This window comes from Serinus canaria, unplaced genomic scaffold (assembly GCF_022539315.1).
Source record: "Serinus canaria isolate serCan28SL12 unplaced genomic scaffold, serCan2020 HiC_scaffold_107, whole genome shotgun sequence".
NCBI lineage: Eukaryota > Metazoa > Chordata > Aves > Passeriformes > Fringillidae > Serinus > Serinus canaria.
In genome coordinates this window covers 1-13,804 of record NW_026108221.1, presented here as the reverse complement: position 1 = coordinate 13,804, position 13,804 = coordinate 1, and the positions used below count along the sequence as shown (strand labels likewise).

The 13,804-nt window shown below is 55.6% G+C and overlaps 1 protein-coding gene and 1 pseudogene across 1 annotated transcript; one reads left to right on the top strand and one right to left on the bottom strand.

The window, feature by feature from the left end:
* The first annotated feature begins 887 nt into the window (after positions 1–887).
* On the top strand, positions 888–7,277 carry LOC127061142 (zinc finger protein 239-like). Its single transcript, XM_050987670.1, has 4 exons — positions 888–909; positions 962–1,028; positions 1,096–1,662; positions 7,250–7,277. Exons 1-4 carry the CDS (start codon positions 888–890, stop codon positions 7,275–7,277), a joined length of 684 nt encoding a protein of 227 aa, XP_050843627.1.
* LOC108963727 (zinc finger protein 501-like) lies at positions 7,209–13,124 on the bottom strand (annotated as a pseudogene).
* Positions 13,125–13,804: the final 680 nt, after the last annotated feature.

Genomic DNA, 13,804 nt, shown 5'->3' with positions numbered 1-13,804 from the left:
GCCAAAAATTACAAAAGTATTAGATAGGCAAAGCAAAAAATCATTAGAAAATACTTCCAAAAGAGAATATGTTGAAATGATTATCACTCAATTCTCCATTTCTGGCTGCAGGCTCCGGAGATTCTATCTCTGCCTTCAGTCAGGGTTGCATTCCCTAACAAGTCCTGGTACCAAATCCTGCTTTCCAAGGCTGGAACAGTGTCTCAGCTTTACCTGGCTGTGTATACAATCTGTTACCATCTGTTAAAGGTGGGGCAGGTATCATCTGTGAATTGAGCAGTTTACTTTATCTCTTCCACAAGGAATCCTCCCTCTGGGGAGATATCTTCTGGTAATGGGCCATTGAGTGTCAATTCAGGACTGATAAATATTCCATCCTCCCATTGTGAGGTGCTCCGCCCAGAGGGAGGAGCCAAGCATTCCTACCTGGATATAAGCTGAGAGTGTGAACAACAGAGTCAGCCTTCTCCCACAGGATTCCCAGAAGAGCAGCTTTCAGCTCCACTGGATCCCAGAGGAAGACCAGGCCCATCAACAGCACCACTGGACGTCCAGAGGAAAATTCCACCCTTCTACAGGATCCCTGCTCCAACAAATCCACATCTGTCACTGCAGGAGGACGGCAGCCACCATTTAATGGGAGTGCTACCAACACCCTGACCCACAGCGTGTCAGGTGGTATTCTGACCCTGTAAGTAGTTTTTTAGTACTATTGCATTTGTAATTTCAATGTTCCTACTAAAGAACTGTTATTCCTATTCCCATAGCTTTTGATTGACAGCCTCTTGATTTAAAAATTATAATTCCAAGGGAGAGGGTTAACATTTTCCATTTCAAGGGGGGCTCCTGCCGTTCTTAGCAGACACCTGTCTTTTCAAACTGACACAATGCCCCAGGACACCCAGGCAGGTGAGGAGGAAGTCAGTGCCCCTTTCCCCCTCTTTCATGCTCCATCTCCCAGCCCAGCATGGCCGCTGGCTGCAGGACAACCCCAGTGCCAACGCCGTCCTGCTGGGGATGCACGGGGGGTATCTCCTTCCCCTTCCCTGTGGCACAGAGGCAAATCCCATCCTCTCCTTGTCCTTCCTCCCCCAGGGAAGGAGCTGAGGATGGAGACCAGGGAGGACAAATCCTTGAGCAGAACCTCGTGGAAGAGAAGCCCTACAAGTGCCTGGAGTGTGGGAAGAGCTTCAGGCAGAGCAGCAACCTGATCCGCCACCAGATGATTCACACTGGGGAATGGCCCTACGAGTGTGGGGAGTGTGGGAAGGGCTTCAGCTGCAGATCCAGGCTTGTGACCCACCAACGCATCCACATTGGGGAGAGGCCCTACGAGTGTCCTACATGTGAGAAGAGATTTCACACCAGCTCTAATCTCCTCCAGCATGAGCGGATCCACACGGATGAGAGGCCCTTCCGCTGCTCCGACTGTGGGAAGGGCTTCAAGCACAACTCCACCCTCATCACCCACCGGCGCATCCACACTGGGGAGAGGCCCTACGAGTGTCCCACATGCCAGAAGAAGTTTCAGACCAGCTCCAGTCTCCTCCTGCATGAGCGGATCCACACGGATGAGAGGCCCTTCCGCTGCCCTGACTGTGGGGAGGGGTTCAAGCAAATTGCTCACCTCATCACCCACCGGCGCATCCACACTGGGGAGAGGCCCTTCGAGTGTCCCCAGTGTGGGAAGAGCTTCACCGATAGCTCTAACTTGACCAAACACCAACGGAGGCACCAGTAAGGGAAGCCCTGTGAGTGCCTCCACTGCAGTGCTCTTCATGCACTGCTGTAGCTTCATCCCCTATTGGAGGTCCCACGTTGGGAAGAGCCCTGGTGATCCATGTTCCCGATGACCCATGCTGGGAAGACACCTGTACCTTTTCCTGCCCCTGCCAATGGCATGGTGTGGGATTGAAGAACATGAGGGTCTGGCCATGGTGTGACATTACATTCACTCCCACCTCAGGTCATTGCCGGGGACAGGAAAGGGACTCTCTCTCTCTCTCTCTCTCTCTATCCCTGAGGAGAAGGGTGTCTTTTCCAGACAGGGGGAAATACATGGCCGGGAAGAGCCAGCCATTGATGTTGCAGTTTTCCCTGTAAATAGTTTTTCTTATTCCTTCTGTTATCAATATGTTTTCTGTTCTTGTTTATTCTTCATCTTGGTTCTGTTGCCAATAATTTGTTCTTATCCCAGCCTGGGATCTTTGCCTTTTGTGCTTTCCATGGAGGCGAGAGGGCAGCGAGGGCAGCACAGTTTTAGCAGGACCAGGAAATTGGGAATCCCATTCCTGAGCCCCAGCCAGTCGAGACCGAGCATCCCAGCTGTTCCCAGCCCTGGTGGCCATGGCAACAGCCTTGGGAGCGGGTCCCTGGCTGGGGCCGTGGGAACCTCTTCCCTCTGGTGCCCAGGGACAGGACTGGAGGGAACGGCTGCAGCCAAGGCGGGGCAGGCTTAGGTTGGATCTCAGGAAAAGGTTTTTCCCCAGAGGCTGCTTGGGCCCTGCCCAGGCTCCCCAGGGAAGGGTCCCAGCTCCAGGGCTCTCTGAGCTCCAGCAGCGTTTGGACAGCGCTGCCAGGCCCAGGCTGGCATTGTTGGGGTGTCCTGTGCAGGGCCAGCAGTTGGACTCGAGGATCCTGATGGGTCCCTCCCAACTCAGCCAGTTCTGTGGTTCTGGGATCCCATGAGCCTGGGGATGTGACTGCCAGTGGTTGCCATGGCAACGGGCTCTGGCTGCAGGCCTGAGCTGGTGTCCATGGCAACCACCCCTGGCATGGGGTCTCCAGGGAGCTTCCCAGGGACTGAGCATAGCAACAGGGCTAAGGTGATGGTTGCCATGGAAATTGACCATAGCAACAGGCTTCTGGTGATGGTTTCCATGGAAACTGACCATAGCAACAGGGGGCTGGTGATGGTTGCCATGGAAACTGACCATAGCAACAGGGGGGCTGGTGATGGTTGCCATGGAAACTGAGCATAGCAACAGGGCTAAGGTGATGGTTGCCATGGAAATTGACCATAGCAACAGGCTTCTGGTGATGGTTTCCATGGAAACTGACCATAGCAATGGATCCTGGCGATGATTGGATGCTAAGGCTCAGATTTGTCACAGGCCCTCAGAGGGGTTCCATGGGGACTTTCCAAGAGTCTCCAGGCTGTTCAAGCACTGGAATGTCACAGGCAGAGACAGGGGCTCCATGGAGACCTCCCAGGGCTTTCTGGGGATGGTAAAGAGCCATGTGGTCACAGGCAGTCACAGCCATTCCATGGTGACATCCCAGGGGACCTTGGGCTGCAAAGGCACCGATTTGTCACAGGCACTCACGGGGGCTCCACGGTGACATCCCGGGTGTCCCCAGGCTGCCAAAGAGCCAGGATGTCCCAGACACTCACAGGGGTTCCTTTCATGGGCACAGTGGGTGATTCATGCAAAAGCTTTATTTTTTTAATAGAGAAACGCCCACTAAATAATGAGGTACAGAAATGACACCCAACAGCCCCTGCAGGGCCCCTGGACTTCTAAAATTCCTTTTAAGGGAGGAGACTGGGAGGTGCTGGATCCAATCCCAGACCCAGCATTTTTCAAAGGTGTCAAAGATTGGACAGGTGGAATTGAACCTTAATGCATTTTTTCCCACTGGATTAATAATGGAATTCCAGATAAATTTATTTAAATACGGCTCTGAATGATTCTGATCATGATTAGACAGAGAGATCTTAACCAGAGTTATTTACTCCACAATAGAGGAGCTATAACAATTATTAGAATATTCTGCTCTAGGAAGCAATTTTGAAGTCAAGAGGGCCTTGCTGGAGTTGTTGGAGCCCACTGCAGGCAGAGCCTCCTGCTCCAGCAGGAACTGCCTTTCCTGTGCCATGAGCAGGGCAGGTCCCACTGCAGGAAAAGCCCCAGGCCAGCCCCAGCCCAGGGAAGGCCTCGGGCACAAGGGCAGAGTGCCGTGCTGGGAGCTGTGCCAGGGAGAGCCTGAGGCATCAAAGGCACCTTGGCAGCAGCAGCTGCTGGCAGGGCATGGCCAGAAGCCTCCCTTGGCACCCCGGCCTGGTGGGCACCACTGCAGAGCTGCTGCCTCAGGGCTCATTTCTGGCTGGGCTCTGAAAAGCCACTTCTGCTCCAGGAGCCTGACTGGGAAGCCACTGGCCCCAGCACCTTGGGGACAAGATATTAATGACAAAACTCTTGATGCCAGCAGAGACAAGGCAGGGGCAGAGGAAAGGGCAGAGCCAGGCCCAGGGCCAGGGCTGCCATGGTGATGGCTGTGAGGTCACTGCCCTGCAGCAGCCTGGCTGCCCTCAGCAGACATTCTGGCCAGAAGTGTTGTGAGGGCACCAGCACATCAGAGAACCCACACTACAGGAATTCTGTCACTGGGGATGAGAGGGTTTCACTGGATCAGGCTGCACAAAGCTTCTGCTCCTGGACAATTCCAGGGATGGGGAATCCACTTCTCTGGAAAACAGTTGCAGGTTTGTGCCACTCTCATAATTGGAAAATATTTCCTCCTTCTACCAAATGTAAATCCACCCCCATTCAGTTTAGAGATACTAACCCTTGTTCTGTCACTGCAAGATTTGGAAGAAAATAACTTTGGCCACTTTTTTCCCGCTTTCACAAACCTTGGAAAGAAATCAAAAATCTCCCAAGATGGGGTTTGGAGGCCTCATCACAAAACCAGCAGGGACAGGCTGAGGACTCTGGGGTCCGTGGTATGGAGACTGAGGACAGAACAGGAGTAGCCTGGGAGGGATTGAAAGGTGGTTTCAGAGAGACTGGAGTTTTTCTTCATTGCACAAAACAGCCAGAGAAAGAAAGAATGGCCCCAAGGGCAGCTGGGGAGGCCCAGAGTGGGCACCAGGAGAAAGGAATTTCCCTGCCAGGGCAGGGCTGTGGTGCAGCACGTCCCCAGAAGGAGCCTGGAGCAGCCCAAGGCTTTGTGTGGGCAGGCAGAGGCAGGCAGGAGGCAGAGCTGTCAGCAAAGGAAGGGGCCAGCCAGGTGGGGCAGCCGGGGGATGAGCACAGCCTGCAGGGACAGAGGCCAGGGCAGGGACACCGTAGCACAGCCTGGGCTGCACAGGGCACAGGGATGGGCAGCAGCTGCAGGGCCCTGGCAGAGCCAACTTGGGCAGCACTTTGGCCATGGCTGCTGGCCCTGGGCCTGAGGCCACGAGGGGACAAGTGACCCTGGCAGCCCTGGGGCCTCATTGCCTCCTTGTCCCTGCTCAGCAGCCTGGCAGGGGCCACCCCATGGTCCTGCCCTTGGCATTGCCCATCCCCACATCCCAGTGCCCATCCCGGGAAGAGCCCTGAGCAAGGAGGGAGGGACAGGATCTGCCTTGCCCGGGGCTGGGGCTCAGACCTTGGCTCTTTGCATTCCTGAAACACATCCAGGTGTGCTCAGCACCAGAGACACCTTTGCCTTGCTTGTCCCCAGCTGCCATCACTGACTCCAGTATTCTGCTCTACCTGGAGCTTGGGGACACTTTCACAGTTGTGTCCCTGACAGGGGCTGTGTGACATCACAGGGGCTGTGTGACATCACAGGGGTCTGTGTGCGGTCACTGGGGAGGTCACTCTGCCCTGTCCCCCCTCACAGCCCCTCCAGAGCAGTCCAACCCTGCTCGTGTCCAGCAGGGTCCCCTGTCCCCCCGGGTCCACCCGCCCCCGGCGCCGCAGCCTCCCCCAGAGGATGTTCCACCAGATCGACCCCAGAGCCTGACATGGGGACGGGGAGCCGGGGCCATGGGGGTGGGACAGGGGGACAGGGACCTCTGGCAGTGTCCCTGTGTCCCCCAGGGCCAGAGCCTGGGCCAGGGCTCCTTCACCCTGTTACAGATACATAATAAATATTGGCTTTTAGCAAATATTAAAATGGATTTTATATGTGTGATGTTAAAGTAACTTTGTTCTAAAGATATAGTTTTTATTTCTGTTGTTAATTGAGCTTAGGCATTGTAGTGAAATAGCTGAGAGAAGCATGCTTGTGTTAAAATGCCTGCTGGGATGGGATAACATCCAATGCACACAGGATGAGGACACCTGTACAGATCTGCCAACTATCAGCACTCCCCGTCTGAAGGCAGAGTGGAACAAGGCCCAAAACCTGGAGGTGATAAAGAGAAGGAGCCAAAACCACAGCCAAGAAACACACATGCTCTGAAAAGGCAGACCCAAGGAGGGGCCAGGTAGAACAATTCCTGGAATATGTAAAGGAGTTTATGGATATGCATGAGGGTTTATGAATATGCAACAGGCTGATGTAAGGGAAAAGGTATTTCAGGGGGATCCCTGAAGGGAACAGGGTGCTCCTGGCTGAGTGCCAAGATGCACCTGACCATAATAACCTTTGCTCCACGGTCCTGGTCTCCCACTGTCCTTTATTAAACTTTTTACATTTTCACAGGAGGGTGAATATGTTTTTCACATTTAGGAATGGTTTAAGTTTTTTCATTTTTCACAGGAGGGAGTTTTGAAGAGCTACAAGTGGCTAATCTGCCTGCAACAAGGACCATTCCACGGGCTCTTGTCAACATTCCAGACACGTCTGCTGCAGCTCATGGACGGCGAAGCCCTGGAGGCTCCTTAGGGGTGGTTATGGACGATTGCAGGCAGCCCCTCGATGCCCTGGATCAGCGGTGCCCCCTCCTGGGAACCCACACATTTTCCAGTTTCTGTGAAGTTGCCTATGAAAACTACGTTCACTCTCCTGTAAATTAATGGCCCAATAACAGCAGTTATCTCCTGGAGGGAGGATTGGTTGGGGAAGAGATAAACTGCCCAATGCACAGAAGATAACTGCTCCACCTCTGACAGATGGCAAACACAACACACACTTATCTTGCAATCCAGGACCTGTCCTCACTGGCTGCCCCCGTTCTCCAGAGTTCATGGTGTCCAGGGAGGCTGCAGCTGCCAGTGCCGGGAACAAACGAGACGGGTCTGGGTTTCAGAGAGCTCCAGAATCCATTTCTGACCCCCAAAAGACAGAGCAAAGGCAGGGCCATGGTGTTTTTATAGGGTATGCCAGGGGTGGAGTTGGGGTTTGGGCCAGGGGAGGAGTTGTTAGCAACACAAGAAGGGTGAGATCAAATTCCTCCTTTTAGCAACAGGGGCACTCCACACAGAATGTGTCCCCAAATCGTAAATTCCCCCCCAAACACCTGAGAAATGGTGTGACTTTAGATATCTTTGATCAATTTCATTTATTTAACCCTGTTTGTGGTGTTTTTAAGGGATGAAGATGAATCAGAAGAAAATTAAGGCCAAACCAACAGGAGAAGCAGCCAGGTGTGTTCCCAACATGAATCACAGGGAATGTGGGTGACCAGGGCTGTGCGCAAAGTGGTTCCTGCAGTGGGGGATGGAGCTGGAGCAGCACACGAAGCTCTTCCTGCACTCGGGGCACTCGCAGGGCTTCCCTTACCGGTGCCTCCGCTGGTGTTGGGTCAGGTTAGAGCTGCTGGAGAAGCTCTTCCCACACTGGGGACACTCGTAGGGCCTCTCCCCGGTGTGGATGCGCCGGTGCCTGATGAGGGTGGAGTTGTGCTTGAATCCCTTCCCGCAGTCAGGGCACTGGAAGGGCCTCTCCTCTCTGTGTATCCGATAGTGCAGGTGGAGACGGGAGCTGGTCTGAAACCGCTTCCTGCATTTATCACACTCGTGGGGCCTGTCCCCAGTGTGGATCTTTCGGTGGAGGATCAGGTTGGAATGATGGCTGAAGCTCTTCCCACACTCCTGACACTCGTAGGGCCTCTGCCCAGTGTGGGTTCGCTGGTGACTGATCAGGTTGGAGCTCTGGCTGAAGCTCTTCCCACACTCCCCACACTCGTAGGGCCGTTCCCCAGTGTGGGTCCTCTGGTGCCTGATCAGGTTGGAGCTCTGGCTGAAGCTCTTCCCACATTCCTCACACTCATGGGGCCTCTCCCCAGTGTGGATGCGTCGGTGCCTGACAAGATGGGAGTTGTGCCTAAAGCCCTGCCCGCAGTCAGGGCAGCGGAAGGGCCTCTCCTCTGTGTGCGTGCGCTGGTGCTTGAGGAGATCAGAGCTGGTCTGAAACCTCTTCCTGCACTCCCCACACTTGTAGGGCCGTTCCCCTGTGTGGGTCCTCTGGTGCCTGATCAGCTCGGAGTTACACCTGAAGCTCTTCCCACATTCCCCACACGTGTGGGGCTTCTCCCCATCACAGACCTGCTCATGCAGCACCAGCTCCGAGCTCTGGCTCCATCTCCGGCCGCCTTCCCGGCCCAGGCTGGCTCTTTCCCCCTCAGATCCCTGGGATCTGCGTTTGCAGCCCCTCCTCGTGCGGCATCTCCGGGGCTTTTCCTCCCCGTTGGCTTCCTGCGCCGTGGAGCCGCTCAAAACGGCCTCTGCCACCAGGTTCTGCCGCGGGGATTTGTCCTCCCTGCTCTCCATGCTCAGCTCCTGCTCTGGGGAAGGAAGGACAAGGACAGGATGGGATTTGCCTCCGTGCCACAGGCAAGGAGAAGGAGATCCCTCCAGGGCTGTCCTGCAGACGGGGCGTCTGCTGGGCTGGGAGATGGAGCAGCACAGAGGGGAAAGGGGCACTGACTTCCTCCTCACCTGCCTGCATGTCTCGGGGCATCTTCCTCTTCCTCGCAGTGTCCAAGGGGTTGGGAATGGGAAATCCTGGTATGGGGAAAACAAGGGATGAGCTGTTTGTAGGAGTGTCGGGGGTAGGACGGCCAGGATGAATGGAGACAAGGGATCTCTGCAGCCAGGTCAGGGAACTTGGGGTTCATTGCCAAGGGCCTGGGCACAGGGGCCCTGCTGGGAGCTGCCAGCCACAGCTCAGAGCATGTCTGAGAGAAGGGAGTGGGAGAGAAGATGAGAGGGTGAGAGAGGAAGAGGGTAAGAGCAGAAGAGAGTAAGGTTTCCATCACAGCACAATAAATCTTCTCCTGTGTTGAATATTCTATTTCTCACTCTCCAATCCAGTACAAGATACAAATCCTATAGCATTTACATACAGCCTATAGGATTCATTACATCACCAAACCGTGTTACATTTTAAACCCTGCAAACTCCTCTTTGGACCCCTTCTGCTGAGCTAGCAGGGTCTGCTCTGGCCCCTGGACCTGTCTGCAAGCAGAGGGAATTCTTTCATCACAAGGGGATTACCTTCCATTGTTTTCCAGTTGTTCAGTAATTAAGGTATCTCAAAGCTTGCATTCATTTCAATCTTGCTTCTACTTTCTATATTCTCAAAATCTATTGCCAATCAGATTTATAAGGCTTTCCTGTTTCATCTTCACCAACACACGTTGAGTTTTAAGGTCCCACTGCCCGTGTCCATCTCTACAAGTCCCCGGCCATCTGGGCTCCAGAAAAACCTCCCAAACACCAAGATTCAGTCCTGAAAAAGCCGCCCAGGAGTTCCCCGTCCCTGGTCCCTCCCCTCTGGTGTTCAGGGTTCCCCCCTGTCCCAGCTGCTGGGGGTCACACTTGGATTGGGGGTCCCCCTTCCCCTCGGTGCCCACCCTGCCCAGGCTGCTGGCAGTCCCAGCAATCCCAAAAGCTCCCCCCTCTTCGCTCTCCCCATTTCGGGATGCCGGGGCTCTTTGGGCTCCCGGGCTCCCTTCTCCCCTCATTCTCTGCTCGGGGCTGCAGCGGCTCCAAGGAGTCCCCCCTGCCCCTCTCCAGCCTCTTGAGGCTCCCGCCAATGGCGGCGCTCCCCCCTCTCTGGGCTCCCCACTTTGGGCTCCTGGGGGACACAGGGCTCTGCTCCTCCAGGCTGCCTCTGCCGCCAGCCGCCACCGCCAACCCACGATGTCCCCCCGAGGGGCCTTTTCCGCTCAGCCTTGCACTTCTCCATTCTCCAAACATCCCCCCGAAAAAACCCCACCCAGGCTCCCCCCGGGATATCTGGGCCGAGCTCTCCCTCCCCGCTCACCTGCGCTGTGGGGGGGGCGATGATCCCACAGGTGGGGGCTGCGAATTCAGGCAGGGCTCGAGCGCGTGGTTCCGCCTGCTCAGCCCTGATCTGCCTTTGTCCCTCCTCTTCCTCTCGCTCCTCCTCAGTCTTATCCCCACCTCCTTCTCCTCCTTCCATCCCTCCCCTTCCATCCCTTCTCCTCCTCCTCTTCCCGAACCCCACCTCCTTCTCCTCCTTCTATCGCTGCTCTCTCTCCGCCTTCATCCCTCCTCCTCCCCCAGCAGCCCCGATCCCTCCGGTGCCCCGTTCCCGCAGCCCTCGCAGCCCGCGGCTGGAGCGGGGATGGAGCCGGGACAGGTCGGGATGGGCAGCGCGGGGCTCTCGGCTGCTCCCAGCCACTGCGGGCGGGGGAACCCGGCCCAGGCCAAAGGAGAGGCAAACTGGGCAAACTGGGGGCTGCACATCCAAACTGGGCCGTGCTGGGGACCCTGCCTGGGCACTGCCAGCCCTTGGGGCACCTGCGGGAGGGGGGAATACACCCAGGGCTGGGGGATCCCAGCAGTGGCAGCGCTGCCAGGGACTGGGCTGGTACTGGGAGTGACTGGGGCTGTACTGGGTTTGTACTGACATCATACTGGGATCATACTGGGAGTGACTGGGGCTGTACTGGGTTTGTACTGGGATCATACTGGGATCGTACTGGGAGTGACTGGGGCTGTGCTGGGTTTGTACTGGGATCATACTGGGATTGTACTGGGAGTGACTGGGGCTGTACTTGGTTTGTATCGACATCATACTGGGATCGTACTGGGAGTGACTGGGGCTGTACTGGGTTTGTACTGACATCATACTGGGATCGTACTGGGAGTGACTGGGGCTGTACTGGGTTTGTACTGACATCATACTGGGATCGTACTGGGAGTGACTGGGGCTGTACTGGGTTTGTACTGATATAATACTGGGATGGTACTGGGAGTGACTGGGGCTGTGCTGGGTTTGTACTGATATAATACTGGGATCATACTGACAGGGCAAACTGTGATCACACTGATGGAGACTGGGATCACACTGGGAGTGAGCAGGAGCCTGTGAGGAGCAAATGAGACCATGTTGGGGCAAATGGGATGTACTGGGAGTAACTGGGATGGTGCTGATGGTGACTGGGAGCAGCTGTGAGGAACTGGGATCATGCTAGGAGCAACTGGGAATAACTGGGAATGACTGAGAGTGACTGGGTGCATGCTGGGGGCGATTGGAAACTGCTGGGTTTATCCTGGGATGAACTGGGATCATGCTGGAGCTGACTGGGAACATACTGGCAGTGAGTGCCACTAAACTGAGGGTGACTGGGAGTGCTTGGGAGCAAATGGGAACATACTGGGGATACTGGGAGTGACTGGGAACATGCTGGAGGGAACTGGGGAACACTTGGAGATACTGGGAGTGACTGGAACAAAAGTGAGGGTGAAAGAGAGCAACTGGAATCATGTGGAGCACAGCTGGTTCATACCAGTGGGCTGGGGGAGTTTGTTGGGAGTTTAGGGCAATTATTGGGGTTTTTGGAGAGAATTACTGAGTTTGGGGGGTGTTGGGGATTTTGGGGAGTTTGTGAATTTTGGTGGGTTTGGATTTTGGGGGATTCTATCGGCCTTGTGGGGGGGTGAGATTTATTGAAACCTTTTAAGGTTTTTTGTACTTTTGGGGGTTTTACTAGGATTTTGTGAGGGTTTTGTGAGATCCTGTGGAATTTCGAGGGTTTTATTTTTGGATTATTGGGGGATTTTGCGTGGTTTTATTGGAATTGTGGAGGCATTTAGTGGGATTCTTTGGGGTTAGGGTTTTTTAAGGACTTTTTTTGAGTTTTTTGTTAGGATTTTGTGAGGTTTTTGTGGGTTTTTTTGGGTGTTGCCAAGATTTCTTTGGGTCTCGGGGTGGATTTTGTAAGACTTTTTATGATTTTGCGGACATTTTTGCAGGGATTTGTGGAGTTTAACTAGGATTTTGGGGATTTGTTGAAATTTCAATGGATTTTGTGGGCGTTTATTGGGATTCTAGGGCGTTCTAACAGGACTTTGTGAGAGTTAATTGGGATGTTGTGGGTTTTATAGGGACTTTTGGGGATTTTAAGGAGATTTTGGTGCCTCTCAGCCCTTCCCCACATCCAGGGATAACTGCAAAGTCCCCCCAAAATTCCACTAAAAAGCTCCAAAATCCCCAAAAAACCCTATGAACACACACAAATCCAAAAAAATACCAGTGGAAGCCACCAAAATTTAAAAACACTCTCGAAAATTTCAATAAATCCCCCCCAAAAAACCCTCCACAACTACAATAAAATCCCCCAAAATCCAAAACCCCACAAATCCACAAACCCCCCCCAAATCATGTAACAGCCCCCCCCCAAAACCCAGTAATTCTCCCCAAAAACCCCCACCAAATCCCCAAAACCCCTCCTAAAATCCCCCAAAAATCCCCCCAGACTCACTGGGGCCATCCTGGATCAGGGGGCACCGGCCGGGGGAACAGGAGCCACTTCAGGGGGCCCTCGGAGCTTTTTGGGGAGGGGGCACCATGGGAACCCCTGCTGTGCCCCCGCCCCCCGAAACCCCCAGACCCCATTGAGGGTGGGCCTAAGACGCCCCGGGACCCCCAAATCTCCCCCAGGACCCCCAGAGCCCCCCAAGGTTTCCCCAGGACCACTCCAGACCCAAAACCACTCCCCAAGACCCCCTAAACCTCCCCAGGACCTTCAGACTCCCCCCAGTTTTCCCCAAAATTCACCCCAGAACCACCTGAGACCTCCCCCAAATCCACAAGACTGCCCCAAATCCCCCTCAGACCCTCCCAATTCCCCTCAGATCCCCCTAAACCCATCTGAGAACGCTCTAGACCCTCTCAAGCTTTCCCCAAAGTTCCCGAAAGCCCCCTCACACGCCCTCGTTCCCCCCAAAGCCACCGCACACCCCGCGATTTCCCGTCAATGCCCCCAAAAATCCCCCGTTTCTCAAACCCACCTCACAGCCGCCCCAAAGCCCCCTCCCCCTCCCCCTCAGTTTCCCCCCGGCCCCACCTCAGCTTCTCCTCCGCCGCTCTCCCCTCACAATTTCCCGCCTCCGCCGCGTGCACGGGCTCCCAGCCAATAGCGGCGCGTCTCGCCGAACCGACCAATGACCGCGCTGCACGTCCCAGAACCAACCATTCACAGCGCGGCTCCCCTCAGCAAAGCCCGCCTTCCGGAAGCGGCGCCCCGTTCCCCGCCGCCGCCGGGACCCGCCGGGCTCGGGACAGGTGCTGGAGGGTCCTCGGGGGTCTTGGGGGGCTTTGGGGAAGGGTCCGGGGGTTTGGGTGGGGTCTGTGGGTCTGGGGAGGGTCCTGGGGCATTGTGGGGGGACCTGGGGGGTGCGGATGGGTCCTAACAGGGGTCTCGGGGGGGGGGGGGCGAAGGAAAGTCTTGGGAGGGTCTGGGGGTGTTGGGATGGTCCTGGGAGAGTTTCGGGAGGGCTCTGGGAGGTCCTGAGGGTGTCCTGGGAGGGTTTTGGAGGTTTGGGGACGGTCTGGGTGGCGGTCTGGAAGGGTGTTGGGAGAGGGTCTGGGGGGGTTTTGGGAGAGGTTCTGGGAGGGTCCTGGGTGGGGTTTTGGGAAGGGTCTGGGGGGTCTCAGGGGAAATCCTGGGCTGGGCCCGATTGGGGTCTGGGGGCTCTCAGGGGATCCTGGGCAAACCCTGGGGGGCTCTGGGGGGTTTGGGGTTCCGGGAGGGGTCCTGGGGGAGACTTGCGGGTCCTGGGGGGTCCCAGGCCCACCCTGAACCTGGGTCGGGGGGTTTCGGGGAAAGGGGGCACAGCAGGGGTTCCCCCTTCAGGTTTTGGGCGGTCTCCCATGGTGCTCCCTCCCCAAA

Bases quoted from the DNA above. Each gene is read 5' to 3' on its own strand.
- LOC127061142 (XM_050987670.1), top strand. From the start codon at position 888: ATGCCCCAGGACACCCAGGCAG. The intron at 910-961 runs GTGAGGAGGAAG...TCCATCTCCCAG, and splicing joins GCCCCAGGACACCCAGGCAG to CCCAGCATGGCCGCTGGCTG. The intron at 1,663-7,249 runs GCCCTTCGAGTG...GGTGTTTTTAAG, and splicing joins CGCATCCACACTGGGGAGAG to GGATGAAGATGAATCAGAAG.